Source organism: Epinephelus fuscoguttatus, linkage group LG24, assembly GCF_011397635.1.
Source record: "Epinephelus fuscoguttatus linkage group LG24, E.fuscoguttatus.final_Chr_v1".
Lineage (NCBI taxonomy): Eukaryota > Metazoa > Chordata > Actinopteri > Perciformes > Serranidae > Epinephelus > Epinephelus fuscoguttatus.
The window spans coordinates 8,659,580-8,683,446 of NC_064775.1; the positions used below are offsets into that span (position 1 = coordinate 8,659,580).

At 42.2% G+C, this 23,867-nt stretch overlaps 1 protein-coding gene across 3 annotated transcripts in view; it reads right to left on the minus strand.

Annotated features, from left to right (window-relative positions):
- The window catches only part of LOC125884655 (interleukin-1 receptor accessory protein-like 1), a 312,218-nt gene that overhangs the window by 32,064 nt on the left and 256,287 nt on the right, over positions 1-23,867 (minus strand). For all 3 annotated transcript variants that reach the window (XM_049569686.1, XM_049569687.1, XM_049569685.1), the window contains one exon: positions 13,343-13,475. In XM_049569686.1, the coding sequence (XP_049425643.1) occupies positions 13,343-13,475 (133 nt within the window). The remainder of the gene's footprint in view (positions 1-13,342; positions 13,476-23,867) is intronic.

Here is a 23,867-nt window from a genome sequence, read left to right on the forward strand (position 1 = left end):
ATACTGTACTCGAAACATATGCTACTTTATAGGCTAGTCCAACTCCACTACATCTTGGAGGCAAATATTGTACTTTCTGCTCCACTACCTTTATCTGATAACTTTGGTTATTTTTAAGATTTCAAAGGGTACAGAGGAGCCCAGCCAAAGGTCAAGAGAGGGCCAATGGACAGGTCTATAAGTGACCCTTAAATGTGATCAAGTATAATTTACTTACTTACAAATTATATATATTTCGTATATATATTTTCCTGACAAGTCAGAATGCCTCACCAAAACTCAGGAGTTACTGGAGAAGATTCAGGGTAAAGAGAGAACAAGTAGAAGAAGTAGAGAGACAATGGCCAAATATTTTGCAAACAAAATATGTAAAGAAGCAGCAGGTATGACAGGCAGAGCTGAAGGTTTTAGTAAATAAAAGTTTCTGTATCGGGCTCAGTTCTGACGCTACAGTGAAGACACAGGTATCATATTGAACTAAAGGACATAAGGCATATTCCCAAAAAACATGGCAGAGATTGATTTTTTTTTAGGCTGTTGACAGTATTTTTTGATTTATGGAGTGATAAAAAGCTACATCCAACATTCTCTCTGTAAAACATCTGCCTCTTAATATGTCAGCAAAATAAAGTCTCAGTATTGTCCGATGGTCAGATTTCTGTTCTAGAATTGTACGCAAAATAGCGCATATTTAATTTGATAATGCCTTGTTTTATATTTCCACATGAAATGTCAGAAAACATAAAATACAAAAATAATTGTCTTAACATAAGTAATCATCTGGGGAAGTTTCACAGTAATAATATCTACTAGTAAAAAGTTTTTCCCCTATTCACCTGAAGTATCTTCCCTCAGAGCATTTGTAACAAACCCCAATGACAGGAGGAGAACAAGAGGAGCACAGTGCTGGATAAAAGAGCCGAATCTCTCCTGCTGTGTGAAAGTAGGAATGATATGTGAGCAGATAATCTTTCTAAGGTTACAAAAATTGCAGCTGTTTCAAAGCCCTGTTTAATGATGCATGGGGCTAATAGCGCGAAAAGGTACGAGCGCCACTTGGGCATTTGTCTGCCGCCTGCCGCGGGGCATCTGAATATGAAAACTCATCTAATTCTTGCTGATCAATGAAAGGACTAAACAAAGCAGATTGTCAAGTGCGGGGGAGATAAAGACAAACTACAATGCAACCACTGCTGCCATGGCAATATCTCACATTGGTATCCCACATAGAAAATATCACACTCACAGTGAAATTTCTTTATTGACCAGGCACAATGAAGAACCATTAGAGGTAATTATTTTGTACCTGCATGGACTAGCTGCTTCATAAAAACTAATTATGAAGTAGTACTTTTTAAGCTTCTGCAGGAAAGCACTTCCAGGTTTTTAAGGCTTGTGTGAGTATTTATGTGAGAGGGAAATTAATTTAGCCTTTTCGGTTAATTCCTGTGAGCTTTTCTAACTCCATCCTTCTCCATTGTGCAGCCAGTCAGGCAGAGACAAGGGGCTCCACAAGGTTGGGATATAGATCCACACTGATGGCTTTTTAAAGAGGTGGCACCCATGTGTGACTCAACATAGACTGAGCTAAAACACTGTAGGCGTTGAAAGAGAAGAAAAAATCAATCTTTGTTTACAAAGAGACTCCATCATACTTGTTAGTAAAGTTTTGAGTGGAAGAATATCTGTGTTTGTGCGTACAAGTGAGGATTCACGAGTGTGTGAGAGAGATAAGAAGCTGGAGAAAGTGTGTGTTCCTGGAAAAGAGGAATGACAAAGCATGAACACACAAACATCTGGGAGGTGGTGTGTGTAAAAGTCAAAGAGAGAGTGGTAAACTGGTGCCATGTAGCTAGAGCTGGAGATGAAAGTGCACCGGGATCCTTGATGCTGCACACAGCGAGGAGGCAACACAATGACTCACTGAGATGCTCAAAGAAACACACCTCAGGGTCATCTTGAAAAACATCTTGGAATTTGCTTTTGTGATGTTTCATATGGTATAACCACCATAAGATCAATTTCTCTGTAAATACTCTGTTGTACACGCTGTTTTCTAATTTGGGTACAGTCCAGAAAATCCAACCCAGTTGCGAGGAAAAATGTTCGCATTGTAAATTTCTGCAAACCATGGACCTGTTACATTTGTACATTATTTTTTTTAGCAGATATGTTAAAAGTTTATGTTTCTCAACAACGCTGGTGAAGCTGTGGTTAGGTTCAGATGTAAAAACCACTTGGTTATGGTTTGGAAAAGAGCCAAAAGCCGCTGGAAAAGCAGGGACAGGTTGGTGAAAAATACCCAGGCTCAAGGCTCAAACATGGCAAGGAAACGCGATGCTATGTCTGTGAAAAATAACATGGTTTGGTTGCTTTGACACTGCTGAGAAAGCAGGGACTGGTTGGTGAAAAACACCCAGGTTTGGTGGCTCAAGAGCTGCCGAAAAGCAGTGATGTGTCTGTCAATAACACCAAGGTTCAGTGGCACAAAACACCCTGGAAAAGCAGGGATGTATCGGTGAAAAACATCCAGTTTCAGTGGCTCAAACACCACTGCGAAATGCCAGAGTACGTCAGTAAAAAAACAAAGTTAAGTGAAAAACACCTGGTTCATTGCCACAAGTGCCACTGGGAAAAGCTACAATGTATTGCTAAAAATGCCAAGGTTCAGTAGTATAAACAAAGCTAGGAAACACCACAGTGTATCTGTAAAGATATCCAGGTTTGGTAGCTTTAATGCCTCTGGGAAACACAGCGATATGTCGATGACTTAAATGCTTAAACACCGCTAGAAAAGCAGGGACGAGTCAGTGAAAAACACCCAGGTTTGGCAGCTCAAACCCTGCTGGGGAACACTGAGATATGTTGGTGAAAAACACCCAGTTTCAGTGGCACAAAAGCCACTCGAAAAGCAGGGATGGTTTGGTGAAAAACACCCAGGTCTGGTGGCTCAAACAATGCTGGGAAGTGTTGCAATGTGTCTGGGAAAAATAACAAGGTTCAGTTGCATTAATGCTGCTGAGAAATCAGGGATATGTTGACACCAAGGTTCAGTGGCTCAATTACCACTGGGAAACGCCACAGTGTGTCAGTGAGAAACACCCAAGTTGGTTCATTGCCACAAGTGCCACTCGGAAAAGCTGCGATGGGATGCTAAAAACACCAAAGTTCAGTGACACAAACACAGCTGGGAAACATCACAATGTGTCTCTAAAAAATACCCAGGATTTGTTGCTTTAACGTATCAGGGAAACACTGTGATATGTCAATGAAAAACACCCAGATTCGGTGGCTTAAATACTGCCAGACAAGCAGGGACGAGTTGGTGAAAAACACCTAGGTTCAGAGGCTCAAACGTTGCTGGGAAATGCTGCAATGTGTTTGTAAAAAAAACACCCAGGTTTGTTAAAAAAACAGGTTTGGCACAAGCACTGATGGAAATGCTGCAAAGGGTCGCCAGAAGACAACCTTGCACAGTAGTCTGCAACTTGGCAGGAGTCTTGCACAGATGACCCAACTTCTGTAACTTCTATAACTAATACATCACTCTAAAAACGTTGATTTGAAACCTATGACATGTGCAAATGCGACATATTTGTGATTTTAAGAAATGTACCTTGCCAACATTTTCTTCTGGTGGAAAATCTGACCAGGGTTCACCTAAAAACTGTGCACACTACAGCGCCATTGTTCATTTGAAACATCAACAGACATCTCACATTGCCATGAAACCTTTTATTCTTCTTTGAACTTGCTACAGCAGCATATAGGATCCTAACATCATATTACCCGGTACAAAATCTCCACGCAGCTCCAATGTGACACCTGAACTTTTGAACTGTATCATGTTGTCATGCTTTGCTTTATTTACAAATGCCTTGCTGGTTGTTGCTTCATGAAATGTTTTTCCCACTTTCTGCACCTCTCCTGACGACCCCCCAGAGGCAGATCTGAATTAGATCAGAGCAGATAGTCTTAGAAAAAAAGACTTAATATTGTATACAATGACAGCTCACCCAATGGGCATCAGCTTGTGCCATGCTGTTGCATTAATGATTGGTACAAGTGTTCAAATTTTCAAACTGTCTGGCTAAATCTGATATAATACATAGTAAACTACTTTTATTGCTAAAGACTAAGGCAATGTATCACACATAAAAAGGAGAATCTCCAAAATTTTGAGTGTCCTATTCTCATCCTATGACCTTCGCTTAAGGTTTTTGATGGCAAAATAACTGGTGGAAATGATCCAAGGGAAGCGACTTCTTGTGCCCTATGGGGACTTATTGGGTATGGTGAGAAGAACACAGGAAAGACTGAAGGGAATAAATCTGTACATCAGCCTGGTAATGCACGAACAAGCCCTCGAGGAGACAAAGAAGAGAATGTGTGGATGGCTGTGCTGCTTACCCTGTTGCACTGTGACCCTGACTCGCAAGAAAGTGGATAAATGGAAAATGGGCGTGCTGAGACTCAAGGTAAAGGTTAGCTGGTATGTGGGGATACTGTGTAAACACAATGTAGTGGAGTATGAATCTTTACTTTCAACAAATGAGAATGTTAATGGTGTCTTTTAACATCTCGTGCGGGCTGTAAGATGGGGCCATTTAACAGTCTTTGTCAGACACGTTACCTTTGGACAGAACTCCTGCTGCTGTTTACTCCTGTTTCCAGCCTTCATGCCACACACTAACCAGCTCCTGGCTCCACCTTCATGTTTACTGCGGGGACCTGAGAGTGGCATTTACAGCTAGGCCCAGAAATTTTTGGACAGTGACACAATGTTCATGATTTGGGCTCTGCATGCCACCACATTAGATTTGGAATGAAACAACTGAGATGAGTTTCAGGTTTAATTCAAGGGGTTGAACAAAAATATCCGTTTAGGAACTGGGACCATTTTTCTACAAAGTCTCCTCATTTCAGGGGCTCAAAAGTAATTGGACAAATCAACATTACCATAAATTAAATGTTCAAGTTTAATACGTTGTTGAGAATCCTTTGCAGGCAATGACTGCCTGAAGTCTGGAACCCATGGACGTCACCAAACGCTAGGTTTCCTCCTTTGTGATGCTTTGCCAGGCCTTTACTGCAGCTGCCTTCAGGGTCTCTCTGCTTTAAGTTTTGTCTTAAGCAGGTGAAATGCATGCTCGATTAGGTTGAGATCTGGTGGCTGACTTGGCCATAGCAGAATATTCCACTTCTTTGCCTGAAAAACTTCTAGGTTGCTTTCGCAGTATGTTTTGGGTCATTGTCCATCTGTGCTGTGCAGCGCCGTCCAATCAACTTTGCTGCATTTGGCTGAGTCTGAGCAGAAAGTATATCCCTACACACTTCAGAATTCATCCGTCTGCTTCTGTCACATCATCAATAAACACTAGTGTGGTGTGCTTTGGATCATGAGCCGTTTCGAGCCTTCTACATACTTTCTTCTTCCAATCATTCTGGTACAGGTTGATCTTAGTTTCATCTGTCCAAAGAATGCTGTTCCAGAACTGGGCTGGCTTCTTTAGATGTTTTCGGCAAAGTCTAATCTGGCCTTTCTATTTTTGAGGCTGATAATGGTTTGCACCTTGTCCTGAACCCTCTGTATTTGCTCTCATGAAGTCTTCTCTTTATGGTAGACTTAGACACTGATACACCTACTTCCTGGAGAGTGTTCTTCACTTGGGTGGATGTTGTGAAGGTGTTTTTCTTCACCACTGAAAGGACATCCAGGCCTTTCTGAGTTCCTGAGGTCACCAGTGTGCTTTTTTTTCTCAGCATGTACCAAACTGTTGATTTGGCCACTCCTAACATTTCCGCTATCTCTGATGGATTTCTTCTTTGGTCTGTTTCACTTCCATTGAGAGCCCCCTTGACCGCATGTTATGGGTTCACAGCAACAGCTTCCAAATGCAAATGCCACACCTGGAATCAACTCCAGACCTTTTACCTGCTTAATTGATGATGGGTTAACGAGGGAATAGCCTATTCAGCCCATGGAAGAGCTTTTGAGTTAATTGTCCAATTACCTTTGGTCTCTTGAAAAACAGGCAGCTACATATTAAAGAGCTGTAAATCCTTCCTCCAATTTGGATGTGTTATACCTTCAAATTAAAGCTGAGAGTCTGCACTTTCAGCCCATATTGATTATATAACTGTTTCTTAAATGTGTTTTGGTAAACAGCTAAAATAACAAAACTTGTGTCAGTGTCCAAATACATATGGACCTGACTGTATCTTCTCATTTAATTCTCTGAGAGAAGGCAAGAAGCATATTTCACAAAATATTGCTGATAATTGGGCACTGTGCTTTTAAAGTTACAATGTGTAATTTATGTGGTTGTTTATTAGCAAATATCAACTACTGCTTTCATAAATATATATTTACTAAAGTGTAATGCAATTCACATACAAATTAAAGCTTTCTCATAGGCTTAGAATGATTTCTCTCGATATATATATACACAGGCAGGGCGCGGTCTGAAGGAGGCTGCCCTCTTGCGTTGCCATATTTGAATACAGTGGCTGAAAGGGATGTACGCGCTTCGCCTTTTGCGTTTACCTAGAACTTGCTGTCACTGGAGACAGAGAAGGTGAAGCTCAATCCGGGGCGCTTCTGCGTGAACCTGCTTTGTACTTTTATGATTCCGTCGCACTTTAAATGGAGGACCACACGTATGTTTTGCCCCGTAAGAGGGAAACCACGCCACCAAATAAAAGAAAAAGATCAGATAAGCGAAACTAAAACTAAAACTCCTGTGGAAGAACACTCTGGAGATGCATTTATTATAATCGTACCAACCTATATTTGCCGCACTGTGCCGTGACTATCACATAAAACGTGTTATTTTAGCATTACTGTGCTAATGTTTGCTCGTGTTACCAAAACATTTAGAGATAAAACACTCCTAACATAACGTTATATCTCACAGATAACCTATATCTCACTGGTAAGCTAAAACATATTGTAGCGTCCGCCAGGACGTGTGGAAAGGATGACGCAGTTATTCGGCAAACCACCGTTTATTACTGAACAGTACAGGTTACTGTTGGCTGTAACTACACCAAAACAACCAACAAACAAGAACTTAGCTGTAACTCCAACTGTGCACTCCTGCTCTCTCCTCCAGCTCGCTCATACGCACACCAGCACGCGCACTCACACAGCCCTCATCCCCGTCACACTCGCACTCCACCCCCCTACCCATATTCATTCAATCCCAAACATGCCATTAACTCACAGAACATTGACATTACAACAGAACATTTACTGCAGGGTCGCTACAATATTGTATGGTTTAGATTCCTAAATAAATATTCACCTCATCGCTAGATAGGCCTGCTCCTGAAAAACTTCAAAAACTCGTGGATGATGCCATCTCTGTCTGCGCAAGGCAAGTGAGCGCGAGTGAGCGCTGCAATCTAGAATTTGGCCGCTGATGTCACTGTTACTCACCATTTTAACACACTGAGGCTTTAAAGAAAAATAACTCCCAGAATAAAGTGCGCTGCATCAGAACATTGTGTCCATTTGACACAATGGCAGCCAGCTGGTAACCAATCATCTTATTACAGTAAAACTGTAAGCTAAAACACGTTTATGAAAACATTTGAGGGGGGAAATAGGCAACACGGTATCAGAATCTTGGTTCATATTTGATCAGCGCCTCTTAGTTCTACCAAATGATCTCAGTTTTTTATTAGTTCTCACTACTACAGCTAAACAGTGCACAAAAATGTTTCTGGAAACATTTCAGGCAAGAGATAGGTAATGCATTAACATAATCTTGATTTATATTTGATCACCACTGCATAGTTTTACTGTTGGATCAGATTTTGGTCTGAGTTTTTTTATTTGGGGGTGGAAATTGCGTAAGTACAGCCTGTATTTTGAATGAACAGCCAGCAAAACTCTGCAGGATGATACACTTTGCGTCATCTACATCAGCTAGTGGAGTTTTGCTGGGAGGGGAGCAGGGCGATCTCTGCACTGGTTAAATAGAGGGCAATTTACAACAGTTATACACAAACTACCCACACTGACGATACAAAGCTGGCTGAAAATTGGCGAGGTATCCTTTTAAACTAAAAAAATAGGAAACAAATCACAAACAATTGGTGAGATAGGCTACAGACTTTCTGTCTTCCTGCAGAGAGTGTCTCCATCAAACCACCACATCACAAATGTAATAGCCTCAATAGCTTTATATGATTGTTTGCCTGGCATTACCATCAGACTGTAAAATGGTAAGATGAAGGAGGTTTGCAGTGCTAATAGGCGGTGGAAGCATTGCCGGACTCTGTAAGCACCCTGATTTCCCATGAATATCTCTGTAAGTGTATTAATTAGAGTTAGAAAATGAAATTTTACACTTGAACTGCTGCTCAAAAGGGTGCTGCATGCCCATGCACCAGGGACTGAAAACTTCTTTTGGTTTTAAACTACAGCAGCGCGGCCTTTATGTCTGTATTCCACGCTGTGACTTCACCTCTGAGATCCATGAAGTCTTGCTCTGCAGCCACAAAATTTTATATCAGCCCGGAATCTCAGTGGTGAAACATTGTGCCAAAAGCTCCATTTCATGTATTACAGGCAGCCCTTCGGGGAATACTCCTGTGTGATTAATTTCCATTTCAAAGCTAAAAGCTCATGGAATGATGTCAGGGAGAGAGTTTGAAGTGGAGCACATTCAAAATGGGAACAAAAAATAAAATAAATAAAAACACACAGGGAGACAGCATCACACGGTGGCACACAACAAAAATTTGTGCTTTATAAAAAGTTGAATGCGGGCACTCACTGTATGCACACTTCTGCACACACATAAACACACACTTTCAAAGTAGCTCTGGGTCACAGTTTTGATCTCTTGGCTTGTTACCTCATTTGACTATCATATGAAAGCAGGGTTTCTAACCGCATGTGACGCACTTCTCAGCATTCTTCCTTCTCATCTTTTTCATACCACCTACCCAATGCCGCCACCTGCCGCCCCCCCCCCACTTCCACCACCCCCCTAAGTATCGTAGGCTCTAATTGGCCTGGTGTCCTTCACAACAGAGAGCGGTGCTGAGAGCTGGACGGAGTGTGGTAGAAGGCTAATAGAGACATCTCGAAATGCCAGGTCACCGACAGGGCCGCTAACTCTCCTCCCAGCCTTGTCATGCTGCTTACAGTTAACCTTTTCATTAGACGGCATTTGTCGACAACAGGGATTTTCTAGTCATACGTCGGGTCCGTCAAAGGAGTACAGTGGGGCAGGACATGAAAGGGTGTGTGGATGTGTGTGTTTCAGAACAGACACACTGGCGAAAATGGCTATCTGAACAAATAATTACCTTGATGATTACCTTACCAGTGTATTAATTATTCCTCTACACTATTACCCCATACTTAAGGACACCTCTTCCTGCCAGTGTGATGAAAAAAGTCATTTTAATGAGACACGTTCTTAAAATAATGAGTATTTTAAAAAAGAAAATGAAATAATGGCATGCTTATCTCAAACTAATAGCATAGTATCTCAAAATAATGACCTGCGTCTCATTTTTTGTTGTTATGGTGTAAATGTTTAAGTTTGAATCATTAATATTGTGATAAAATCAAACCCTATTTGACACTATTTATGATTTTTTTTAATTTACATTCAGTAATCATCTCTCTATAGCCGTTTTCATTGTTGGTGGAGGAGTCCAACATTAACTAATGTAATCCAGGATTACCGTTTGTACCTTCATCCGGCTGATATCGGCCTCACTGTTCATTCTCACTCTCTTACTCTAATATCAGAGGTGTATTAAAGGAGCTATATGTAAGAAATCTTTGTAAAAATAGTTGTAAAATCATCCTAATATGTCACAGAGACTAAGGAATAATGTTCATATAACATACTGATCTCACAGACAACAATAGTACAGCCAGAATATTCGCATTTAAAAAAACATTTTTACAGTCCATCTACCAGTCACGCAGACGCAGTCAGTAGAGTCTCAGCATCAGTTACAGTTACGACTGAGCAGCACGGCAAGCAGCGTTAGCAGTGTCCCGGTACATAGCATTAGCAGCCGGCTCCTCCTCCGCTGTATCCCGGCAGCAGTGTTAGCAGCAGAGAAGCCGGACTTGCTTGAACGGTCTGCTGGAAAACCGAAGATCAAGGACACGGCGACGCGGCCCTGCCACGGCAGCCGCCCGTGGGCAAACAAATCAGTATTCAGCGTGCCGCTGTCCGGCAACCTCGAATCTTTCGGGGAGGGGGGGCGGACACGACTCGCGGCAGTATTTTGAATTTGAGTGCAGTAACCGTTTTGGCCACATTCTTATATACAGCGCCTTTAAGTAACTGATAATGCAAGGTGCATATTTCCTGCTACACTGGGTGGCTTTTATTGTGAAGCAGTCACAGGTAACACAATGATTTTGCACTTTAGCAGATATACCAGTTGCTGTTCTGTTGTATTTCTGACAAAGTTGCTGCTTAAAGCAACATTTATCTTTCTGGAAATTTTCTTTGTTTAGGTTAAAATGCTATCAGGAAGCAGTAAGTGAATTCCACCAGAGATAAAAACTCATAATTCTACCATCCTCATATGGTTCTAAGAAAACTCTGACCAATCATTGCATTTGCACCGAATGCAATGATTGGCCGAGGGTCCTGTCTGTCTTCCCCACGTGGAGGCCTCCGACTGACGTAACCGCTTGCGTAACGAAGACCGATGCAGATCATCCTGAGCTAAAAAGGGACGAGATGGTCGCAGAGTTTCTGCTGGACAGGTAATTTTAGTCTGCCTCTAATGTAACATAAGCTATAACGTTGTATATGACAACACAGCATCCACTTGCTAATGGCTAACGTTAGCCTACTGTAGCGTAGCCTCTGAAACATTAACGTTATCTTCCTTGTGCGTTTCCACTTACTAGTAACGTTAACGCTACTATCTAACGTTAGCACTGTAACCTTATTCTAAAACAGTGACTCCGGTTGAGTTTTAAACTCTGGGGTTGCGTTGACTGTCTTGGTTGTAACATTACACTCGCTCTTCCGTGTATCTAACGTTACCTTGCCAACACCTACATCTATCATAGACGTAATGAGGACGTAATGGAGGAGGGGGATGGGACTTGTGTTTGAGTTGTGGATGTTAAAATATTGTGTGAAATGCAAGAAAGGTAAGAGTAGCTTTAAGCGGTGTTTTCTGCTCAAAAGTCTATCTTCTTGTTAATCCATGGCTACTTTAATGTCGTTTCTTAAATGGTCAATTCACCCAAATGAGACAATAACATATTTTTCTTGCTAGCCCTAGCGGTATGTAGTCATCCAAGTAGCTCCGTTTTATTTAGCCAAGTTTGGGATATCTGTCTCTGAGATTTCTGCCCCAATCAGAATACAATGGATGTGAAAGCAACTTTTGTTTCCTGAAACAATGTCTGGACGAACCAGCTGGAGATACTCTAAAGAGAAAGTCCCATCAGTGAGCTCTGTGGTGATACAGAGGATCTTTTTTTGTCTTTTTTTTGGATAGACACTGCAGATACATTTTTTTTTTTTCAATGCTGTGAGCACCACAAACAAAATTCCATTTACTGTCCTTCTACTCAGGTGGAAACAGAAATCTAAGAGACAGATAACTCAAAACCTGGACAAATAAAACCAAAACTATTTGTATGGCTAGATATTACCTTAGTTGTTACATGTGATACATTTCCCTGCCTACTTTTTTTCTGAAATCCCTGGTGATGACAGCAGTGCGAAAACACATTCTCGAGAATCAATAATTTCCTCTTCACTGCTAAAACTCAGAAAAGGTTTATATGGTGCTCACATTTTCGGAACTACATTTGGGAGACGGTGACCACACTGCTGCACAAATACATGGCATCCAGTTACTTTATGTTAATTTGAAAGCAACACCTTTCCAACTTGGGTGTCTGCCGAGAAATGCATTTTGTTTTTGTTTTTTTGATATTTTCTAATCCTCTTTTCTTTTGGAAGTCTCTCGTCTTTGCCGTGCTCCCACCTCATCTGACAATCTGATCATGATCAACCTGTCTGAGTAAATAAAAGTGAAATATAATGGATAATAAATAGTGCTCGGTGCTTGTATGTTTCAATCACGCCATTATCTACTGTTGACAGGAGTATCTCCATTGTCTCATATGTGTGTAAGCGGACTGTGAGGTACTTTATTGAAGATGATGATTGATTATCCCCCTAAGGAGGTGGCCATCTGAAGATGAGCACTCAAGCTTTGATTGACCTTCACTGCCTGTGGATCAGCTCATCATCTAGAAAAGAAATGTGGGTTGAGGTACGCTGTCGGTGCATTGCTCTGCTTTTCCCAGTTCAGTTCCATATGTCAGTGTTTTCTAGCTAAGACAAGACTTCTTCCGCTTTTTTCTGATATGACCTGAATGTTGTGAGAGTCAAAAAAAGTACTCACACTATCAGAAAACGTCAACTTGTCATTTGGCCAAATGCTGCATGCAGAGTTGTAATAACCCGCAGCTGTTTTCAGTACAGTCTGGTTGATCTTGTTCAACTTTTCCAGACTTTTTTCTCACACTGCTGTTGCACAGTTCAATAAACTGGAGATCAAATGTTCTATAGAGCACTTTCAACAAATAAACTTGTTGTTACCATGCCACTTGAATGCATCATAACCTAAAGCAAGGAGAGCATCTCGTAAAAAAAGCAGATTCCTACAGTGCCGGCCAATTAGACGGCAAAGTTGGATGGTCGACCAGCTTCAGGCAGCATGTGTGCCTCGCCGTTAGATTTTCACCTGATTTTGGAGTAAACAGCCCTCTGTTTCCAGAGACGAGTGGGAGCCAGAAGATGGAGGTCACCCAAATGGAAAAGGAGGCCAACGCGGACATTCAGTCTGAGTTTCCATCTGCTGTGCTGCTCTGCTATTACTGCCCCCACTTAGATTCCACTGCAAAGTAATCGCTGATCACTGATGGAGCAATGCCTGAGCCGTGCATATATATTGTACACGATAAGGAATGCATAGCTGTCTGCATTATTAAACAGCCACATAAAACATTCATGAATATCATTTAAATGATAGCTTGGTAGTGAAAAGTTCCTTTTATTGCTCCGTTTGTTGATGTGTGGTCACACAGTTGTGGTTACTGGGTTTAAATGCTATAGGTGTTTAGCAGTTCAGCCTCAGGGCCCTTCGCTGCTGATGAACAGATTAAATGTACCTCATGAATTGGTTATAATATGCTTTTTTCTAAATTTAACTAAATCAGGACTCTGGATATGAGATAGCTTTTGTGACTTGAATTCTGATTGCTATTAACACTAAGGACTGATACTCAAAATCAGCTTGAGTGTGATGTTGAAAGTCTTACTTGATGTCGCTTTCCTGGACTCGCTCCTCGTCCAGATCCTCAATGAACTTCTCCCCCTTCATCCAGTAGATGAGTGGACTGACGTCTCCGCTGTAGCCAAAGAATGCTCTGCACGTCAGGTTGACGGGACTTCCTGTTGGAGACAAGAGACAGGATATGAGCCTGTGTTTTAAATTCATTTTGAAAGAGACTGCATGCAGACACAACGCATGTAATGAGCGTAAACTGACATGCTGAATGTCCAAAACTGACACAACTAGTGTCATAACATAACATAACATATTTTGACTTCCTAGCGCCACTGACCAAGCATCTGTATTTGACGAGATGGGAGTGTGATTGTGTTGTAGAAAATGCTTCTAAAGGGCAACACACAGCATCAGCTCTCAGGAAAGACATCTGCTCCTATCTGCCACTGCATCAACCAGCCCTAAACACCTCGACTTACATACTTCCTGTCATTACGATCTCTTTCCAGACACCGATTTTCACCCTTCAAATACTCCATAACAGCCTCCTTGATTCCATCAATTCCGACAGCGTCTCTCGCTCTCCAGAGGTGTCATCTTAAACCATCCCAGACCCTTTTTTTAAATCCCCTGACGGCCTCTTAGACTTTAAAATACTCTCTTGAACCCTCTTTCACGGCAGCTTCGCAGCACTGCTGTACCTTCCGTGAAAGCTCTCACACTCTTCAGCAGCCCCCTTCTCTGCTGGACCCTGCATTTAAATTTCAATCACTGTACTCTGTAGGATGTACTTTGGAAAATTTAAAAACACAAAAGTACGACACGGCTTTTAAAGACAGTGATTTGCACTATTAATGAATCCAAATAGCCCATGTAAAACTCACTGTTCATACTGATTTCTCCCATCCTGACACGTGCTAAGCAGCTCATATTGCACATTATCAACTCAATTATACGTGTCTTCTTGTGACAATGAAGGAATGCTGTTTGCCCTTGTGGGTCCATTGAACTATACTGTGATTAAGTCAACCTTCATTCCACAAACTACACAGATGCTGTTGGTATCACATAGCTTTCAGTGTTTGTGAAGAGAAAATAAAGTGTTATTTCATGCAAAGCAGAGGCCAGCAATGCTGCAGAGTGATGGTTTATTTGCACCCTGATTTAATCGCAGCAACTCCCTTATTTTCTTTTTCAAATGCTGCTCAAGAGCTGCGACAAAGTGCAAGCAAGGTGTGATGATTAGATGAGGAATGCATATTGATGGTGGTTATTTAGCAACTGTCGCCAACATTTGAGGACAAGCAAGCGCCACGAAGTGAGTAAGCAGATGTGAAAACCTACAAACTGTCACAGACAGACAAAAATACACACAACTGAGGATTTGAGTTTTGGTGAGGGAACGACTGGCTCGGCCATTTTAAAGGGGTCTCTTGACCTCTCACCTCAAAATATCTGAATGAAAATGGATTCCAATGGGTACCTTTGAGTCTCCCCTCAACAGGCATACCCACTCTATGTTGGTCCCATGCACGTTTGGGCCAAAACCATGCAGTTTTTTGTATGCAGTACAATTGTGTTATTTGCACCTATTGTATTTGAATATTTCTGGGGTCCCTAAACAGTCTGAAAGCCCAATTGTATTCATGTGTAGCGATGTTAGCCCCCATATTAGCCTCTCCATTGTTGTGAGACCAGTTTTTGTTTTTTTTTTTTAAACTTGACCTCACTGTATAAAATGACCTATTACGACCTTGAAAACAAGATTGTCAAACATACAGCCACAGCCAGCCCACCAGAGGGTCCAGGATGACTTTACATTTACATGCAAGTTAAACAGTGAGTTGTACATTGAATGTGGGAAGACATTAGGGCTGCAACTAACAATTATTTTCATTGTCGACTAATCTGTGGATTATTTCTTCGATTAGTCGACGAATCATTTTATCAAAAAATGTGTTAAAATGTTGAAAAATGTCGGTCTGTCTCTCCCAAACCCCAACATTATGTCGTCTAATGTCTTGTTTCGTACTCACGCCAAAGGGTTTTAGTTCACCGTCATGGGAGAGTTGCTGCCAATATTTGATTGTAAGAAGCTACAATAAGAGTATTTTGGGGGACTTTTATAGTACTTTTCTATGAAAAATGACTCAAACCGATTAGTCGACTACAAAAATAGTCACCAATTATTTTAATAGTCGATTAGTCATCGATTAGTCGACTAATCGTTGCAGCCCTAGAAGACATAAAATTGCAAGTATTTGGCTGTTCTTGGGCTGCTATATCCTTTATTTAACCAGGTGAGATTAACAGTTTCTTTCTAGAGTGACCTGACAAGGAGAGCAGCATAAACCTTGTTACAACAGTTAACAAAAACAGCCTAATACTACCGTCACACACCACAAATCTTCGACATCTTTACACAAAAAAGGGAAAATTTGAGAGGTGCTGAAATGTTGGAATGCAATGGTTTTACTGGTCCGGCCCACTTGAGATCAAACATATCGAGCTGTATGCAGCCCATGAACTAAAATGACCTTGAGCATCCAGACGACGGATAGCTTTCATAGGTATATTGACAATGAGGAGATTTCCAAGCAGTTTCCAGAATGGAAGTGCTCGCCATCCAGTTGCCAAGAAATGCAATTCTTTCAGAAATATTCAAATGTCAAAAGGTTTTGACACCAAATCAGAGCCTGGATTTCTCTATGGTGTCTGTGTTATCTATGTAGTGAATGGTATCCATCCTCCACCTCAGAATCGATAACTACAGCTGAAATATCCTAAAATTTGTATAACAGTAACAGCTGATGTGAGGCAGTCGGAAAAGAAATCAAGTTAGCAAATGAAAAAGTAGAAAAGAGCTGAAGCAAAAGGGAAAAGTTCACTATTTGAGGTCATTTTTTTGCACTAGCAGGCAGTGTGATGTACAGATAGGCTTCCTGGGATGATGAAGACCATGAGAACAGAGAGGTAAGAAAGTGTACAGAAAACACATATCAACAGACGAACCCCCTGCCTTCACATCAGCGGGAGTTCTTCTCTCTGCTCGGCTCATTTTGAACACACGTCCTATCTGACTGGAGACAGATAAACCCCTTTTAAACCCGTTTTCTCTCTCTGCCTTGGATTAGAGACCTCTCATTCTTCTTTCGCACTTATCACAGACGCGCCGCAGCCAACGGCACATCCATGAGTGTGTGGCCGTGTGCTGCGACAGGCTCACCGGGGGGAAAGAAAAAGATCCACATCATCAAAGCCTGGAAATGACTCTGATCCATACAAAAAAAAAAAAAAAAAAGATGATCAAGGAGGCTCCACCAGTTGTGTGTCCAGGAAGGCAAAAAGGTGATTCAGCATCTCTTCATTAGCACTCCTTGCTCATTGGCCCTGTGGCGAGGACTCAGAAGTCTGTGAGATGGGAGATAACTGTGGCGTATAATTGGGTACTTGCTAGTTCAAAGATAATAGGGATTTTATTTTACCAAGGCCTGCTCTAATTTGGCCCTCTAGTGTAGTCTAGTGCGCTCAGATGATAGCTAAAGCTTTAACAGGGAAAATCTGGTTTGGAGATTCAAAGAAGGCCCCGAGTTGGAGGATGGTTTTGCATTTTGTCTCACGGCTCAACAAAAATAATGTCCACAGCTAAGAATCGAGGACTGTGTGTGTGTGTGTGAGAGAGAGAAAAAGAGAGACAGAGAGAGTGTGTTTTAGGGATGCTTAGATCTGTCCTGGACCACACACACACACACACACATACATACACAGGCACACACATTGCTATACTCCCCTTTTCCACAAGGGGTCTCTGTGGTGCTACAGAGCAGGAAGACCGGTGTGCAGGAGGAGCACATGAAACACAACAACAAAAATAAAAAAATATAAAAACAAAAAAACAGAACGCACCATTTTGACAGGTGTAGGCAACAGTAAAAGGAAACACGGATCCTTTTGTATGCCACCTTTGATGTCAAGAGGCTTCACCCATTGGATCCAAACAGCATGTTGTGTTGTAGCATTGACAGCTCCACTGCTGTGCTGACAACAGCCGCGGTGTCACTCTCCGAGACTTATTCCAAGGGGCTCCTCATGCATATGGCTGCGTGTTGTTCCCTTAACGACGGCGCGTTAATTTGTGCCGGCTCTGCCGTGAGCAGCTAAGCCTGCACGGGAGGAGGCTGTGTGCTCAGTTTTGGGAAATGCTCCAACAGCCGTGCAGGGATTTAAGTTGCACAGATTCTAACATTCAAATCCCAACCTCTGGTCTTGGTCAGGGGGGGTAAAGTGAGTCTTAATGCGATTGTCTCCTCTTTCTTATCTCCCCGCGCCTCTGGAGCATCTCTCTCAGCGGCTGTGGCTGCAGGACGGAGACGTCAGCAAAGATTCCCGTGGCTAAGCAGACAGACAGGAGGCTACGAAAACACCACAGAGGAACGGGAAAACAGGGTAAGAGGGATGGAGAGTGCTGGCAGGTATGCATTTCTGCATCTGCGTGCATGTGACATGTATAGGCCAGCATGAGAGGGAGACGGGAAATGTGCACATCAGTGTGACTGTGAGTGAGGGGGGAAAAAAAAAAAGCTAGACAGAGGAATCACACACATGAGAGAGCAAACCATTCTTCATGGGGAATTGAAAGTGAATAGAGCATTGTATCGCCCTTGTGCGCTCAAGATGACACAGATTACAGATCAGTACATCCACATGCAGAGCGGGCACCATCCATGTCGAGTTAATCTACCAGCGTTTCCCATTCACATCCAAACAATCCAGCTCCTGAGTAGGGAAGCCTTTCTTTTTTTGCTTTTAACAACCTTGAACAAATTAAGCCCTGTAGCAAGCATACTTCAGAGAGGAAAGCTTTTTCAGATTTTTTTTTTTTTTTTTTTTTTTTTTTTTGGGAAAGGGCATTTGCAGTCTTAACAGCAATGAGGACACAAATAGCTTTCCGTTTAATGTTTTTGGTGAGATGGGAGGCAATCTGCGAGCTGGCAATTTAAAGACAAATAATGCTGCACAAGAGCTGCACACTTTTCAAATTACAGGTGAGCTGCAAGCGAGTTTGAGCTCTCTGCAAGTTGGCTTTTGTCATAGTAATGGAGGCCAATGGTTGCCGAAAAGATTTTGCAAAACACACAAACACAAAAAAACAAAAGACACTTAAAATTAAAGGTTAATTCTTGCACTAGAACATACATTTCGTAGCTGTTCTGGAGCTTTCGGTCATATCAAATGGATTAGATATGTCTTCACAGTCACTGGATCTTAACCCTACAGTACACCTATGTAAGACTATCATCAAAATGCCAAAGGAGGTGATATATTTTCAGAAACTTGGTAACTATGCCAAGGTTGGCTGACATCAGACAGAATGACAGCAACAACACCAGAGTTCTCTTCATACATCCATGGTGAGAGGAGGCGTCGAGATGCCATGGACGCAGAGAAGAGGAGCGGCTATGGGAGCTGGTATGTACAAGCAAAGAGTGAGTCGGTAAAAAAAAAAAATGCGGTGTGGAGTTGTACAAAGAAAATAAAATAATTATAAAAAGAAAACAATCAGGCCGACTGTTTTGATGTGCGCCATTCGGTGCCGATCCGTTGCTATCGTCAGTATGACATTGCTTCCACTCCCAATTTTCATGAGGGAAGGGGGATTGGATGTTTCTTAATCAATCACTAGAGACAAACGAAACCGCCAGAAAGATGTCGGGACATACTGAGAAGACGTGATTAGAACAGCCTGGATAGCAGCGTCTTTAACTCGTCACTGGTCCTGGTGCATTTGAGAAAGCTTGATAACGGTGTTAGTCCTGCACCTGGCACCAACTGGCAGATTGATCTATGGAGAGTTTTTTATTTTAATTGAGAAACTTCTGTTTCCTGTCACGGCGCAGTCAACTCGGAGGAGTGGCGGATTCAAAGGTCTGGACCCAGGAAAATGCCAAGGAGCAGTGGAGCCATCTTGGAGACCTTCCTAAGCAACTCTATTTTGGATTTTCATTCGTCACCCATCTGTGTACACTCCTGAAGTTATCAAGGTAGAATGTTAAAGGTATTTCTTCAATCATAAAAGGCCTTAGTCTCTTTTCTTTCGATAAACAGCCTGTCCTTTTAAAGCACAATCAAATCCCCTTTTCACAAAATGTCAGAATGACATTTCTGTAACTTCTGCCATTGATGGAAAACTCTCCCTTCACCCAGCCGAAATGATATTCCCTCTACTCTCTAATTAGTCCTTCCTTTAATGCAACAGTCTGGGCTCCACATAAAAGGACTCCAAGATTGCCCTGTAGCTTGTGATCAGCAGGATAGCGAGTGACTGATCTGGACTGAGAAGAAGCCCAGGAATTGAATCAGTAGATGATATGATTGTCGGTGGTGAAAGGGGGGGTTTCCCAGATTCAGCGGGGCATCTGGGCAGCATGAAGCGATTCCTGGAAACATTTTTACAAGCTCTGAATGAGAGTGAGCATTAGCTTTATCATCTACCCCAGCACAACATCCAGGCAGCGAAGGGTTACACAAGTGATGGAGCGCCGTAATTGTGGTGGCTGGGTACCCACTCACATCGGCGTCGCCAGATGCGGCGGTTTAATTGTCTCTCTGTTCAGCATTCTCTTTGTTTTGTTTATCACAGCCCAAACCTCTCCAGTCACGCATTTTAAGGCAGCCATTGACTGTGCTGTGTTCAGTATTCATTTAGCTCGCGTATGGTCAATCTCCTGTTATTCATAGTTGGCACTGAACCTCATTATCGCTAAGTAGGCAAACTGCTGCTGCCGTTCCCCTTAATTAATGCAGGTAAAGCAGATATCAAGAGACTCAATGTTTAAACAGTTTATTCTGAATTTTCTAATGTTAACATGTGGCAATCATAATAGGAAATGCTCAATGATGTGTTGTGAAATTACAATTTTCTCTGCTCCGTGTTACTTTTGCCGAGGACGAGCCGTGTCTAGAAATTAAATAAGGTAATATTGTTGAATATTACAGGGCAGTGGGAAACAAACAGGCTGGGGGTTGGGTGAACAACAAGTCCAATTTGAGCCTTGTGGAACAGAACATGACATTTGCAAAGATCAACACCCACTCTTTGCATTGATGTTCTCATAATACAATGTCCTTTAGCACAAAAGCAGGGCCTATTATTGCCGAACAATCCGGCAAAGAATCATTACCGATGTTAAAGCTTGTGTTGGTTATAATCTTGCACGGAGAAGACGCAGCTGAATTCTCATAATGAAAAGCTCGTTACATTAATGAAACACTTACAGGGTGATTCACGTTACAGACAAATGCTGCGTTGAATGGAGGAAATAAGGTTATATTACAATTAGAAAAGCATCAGATGATGATGGCAATTGTCATGTCAACTTTGAAGCAGATGCTATTTTTGCTAATGCTTTTGTGAGATCTTTATATGCTGTGTGGCTTTATTGGTCGTTGCTGTTGCTCTGCATCGCTTATTTCTACTGTTTGCCAAACAGAATTATTTGTCAGGTCCATCCATCTTGTTACTGATCCAAATACATGTCTCCAGACACATAAAAATGGGCCTGTCACTTACACTGATACAGCAGCGAGAGTTGAATAAAGTAGAAAGAACCTGATACTTAGTCTGAAATGCTGATGCTGCTGTACGCTGAGAATTAAAGAAGCTTCCCTCACAGAGAGAAGGTACAGACTGGATACCTTTCTGGGCGTTTGTGCAGGGCTATGTAGGCAGAGGAAGGACTCCTGGTGGGCTTCGCGCAGAACGATGAAGAACGACTATAGAAAACCCCACAATGGCACCATGTAGTTTAGCTACTGATGGAAGGCCAGAGAGGTGGGGAAATGGGAAATGTGACAGGGAGGGAAGCGGAAGAGATTGATACACAATGAGAGAAAGAAAGAGACTGATGCCACTAAATAGCAGGTTCCTTGAGGCCTTGCTGGGTCACCTTTGAAGCATGCCCACACCCCCAACAGTCCCATTTCCTAGCTGAAGCTCCCTGTGGTTAGATGCTCAGCTTGGGCCCACTTTAGCAATGCTTTTCCACAAATGCTTTTCTTAACTATTGTCCAGGGGATGTGAAGTATTCTCTACGTCTGCACGGCAGCAGTCTTCATGTACTTGCCTCCAGTACGCTATATGACTGCAAACTAAATCTGCTCCTGTAAAACTGAGCATTTCTGCTCAAAAAGTCTAGTCTTGCTCATGTACGCTCAAATTTGCTTGTTAATGATGAAATGTTGTGACTCATGGCAGTTGCCGAATCTATGAAACGTTATTTGTAGCCCCAGTCTGGCTCATTCGTGACAAATTAGAGCAGTGCAGAATGGTGTTAGGGCTCATTTATTCTCCCTTTACGGAGAATTCTTTTCTCTAGTACTGCCAATGAGAGAAATTGGGTGTGTCCCAAGTCTCTTATTTTTATAGTGCTACTGCTAGCTCCTCGCTTGAACCGGAAGTCGTTCGAGGTCCGCCATCTTCTAGGCCGTCCCAAGTCTCTTATTTGTGCAGCGAGGAGCTAGCGCTAGGAGCTAGCAGCAAGCTTTAAGCAGCTACGAGCTAGGATGGTTGAGAGGTTCCTAACAGGAAGTCTTTTTCAGCTTGAGGCCATGACATATAAATACCCGCCCCCTTTATCTGGCTCATTTGAACGAGATGGTGGAGAAATAGTGCAAGTGTACCCGTTACATGCATTCTTTGCAATGAAACGCTGTAATTCAAATGCCTACGTGACTACAAAGAGTAACGTTAATGATATTTCGTGCAAGACTGTCATGTTGTAATTAAGTTTATTTCATTCACAATCTGTTGCGTTGTTCAGCGGACTGTCGGTGATGTGTGGCTGTTAAATGTACAGCTGCTCATGTCCAGAACCACACGTGTTGATATAACACCACACACAAACACACACACATTTGCCCATCATTAATTGTCCTGCATGTCATGTGAGTGGAATAATGTTTAATAGCTTGTAGGTAATATTGATTAGCCTATTAATATTAATATTAATCAATATTATTACTTTCATGTTGTTGTCATGTCATTACCGTCTGTCCTGCACCTCTCTCTGTCTCTGTCTCTGTCTCTCTCTCTCTGTCTCACTGTGTCATACGGATTACTGTTAATTTGTTATGCTGATCTGTTCTGTACGACATCTATTGCACGTCTGTCCGTCCTGAAAGAGGGATCCCTCCTCAGTTGCTCTTCCTGAGGTTTCTACCGTTTTTCCCCCCGTTAAAGGGTTTTTTTGCGGAGTTTTTCCTGATCAGCTGTGAGGGTCCTAAGGACAGAGGGATGTCGTATGCTGTAAAGCCCTGTGAGGCAAATTGTGATTTGTGATATTGGGCTTTATAAATAAGATTGATAAAATTGATTGAGGTAGACTGACAGGTCTGATGTCTTATTCACTCAGCAGCTGACTTGTTGAATGATGGTGAGTGGATTTAATAATAGTGATAATAATGATGATGATTATAATAATGATAATGATGCTCATCACAGTGACAGCGGCAGGGCTACAGACCGTTCTGTAATTGCCACAAACTTCGGCAAATGTCTCAATAACAATGGTAATACATGCAAAACTGTGTGACCAAAGTCATGACGGCGGGGGGCAGGGGGTTACGGCTTTGATCAGCGAATATAATGAGACTTGGGATGTACGCTAAATGCTGGCTCCGTTATGCAGCAGATCCAGTTGTGCCGCTCTCATCAGGAATGGACGTCGCTTCACGTGACGCTTCAGAGTAAGGCCGTCTCATGTCTCTTAAACCGACAATGCTCGCTCATCGCTCCTAGCGCTAGTTCCTCGCATTTTTTCCTAGGTGGGAGGGGCTAAACAGCTAGCAAAGTCAGCTAGCAGTAGCACTAGCAGTAATTTAAGAGACTTGGGACGCACCCATTGAATTGCAATTTCTTCTTCGTGTCTCACTAGAGCTACGTATTGGGTAGTGACAGCAACACTGCCCCCATGGTTCCCAGTGGTACTGCTCCGTTTGGCCCATATCCGTAAGCTTTATGGAAACGTGCAGAAATACGGACGAAATGAACGCGGAGCACGGACAGAAGGCTCCGTCCGTATCCGGATCTGTATTTAATGTTGAGCGTAAATGGGCCTTTACTCACAGTAGCACATGCTAAAACAGGTCGATGTACTTGTGTTAAAAATCTCATTTTACGTTTCAGATGCTGCAGAGGCAAACATTCTGGATATGAAGTTGTCCTTGTGCTGGGATCAGACTACACGATACCACTCTGATCCATGATAATCAGGAATGAAAATGACATGTCAGACACTTAAAAATATCAGGTTTCACTCATGGATGGATTACTAAATTGGTCTACCAGGCACAGGTCCAGAGGCCGAAAGTGTCAGGGGTCTTCTGTCCTTCACCCACAAAATATCCTGCAGATTGTACTGACCACAAAGAGATACAAAAAGACCACAAAGAGATGCAGCTGCAAAGTAACTACAGACACAAAACCACAGAAAGACGCCAAGAGATGCAAAACAACAACAAAAAGAGCTGAACAACTATGAATTCTGTTTGTCTTGCTC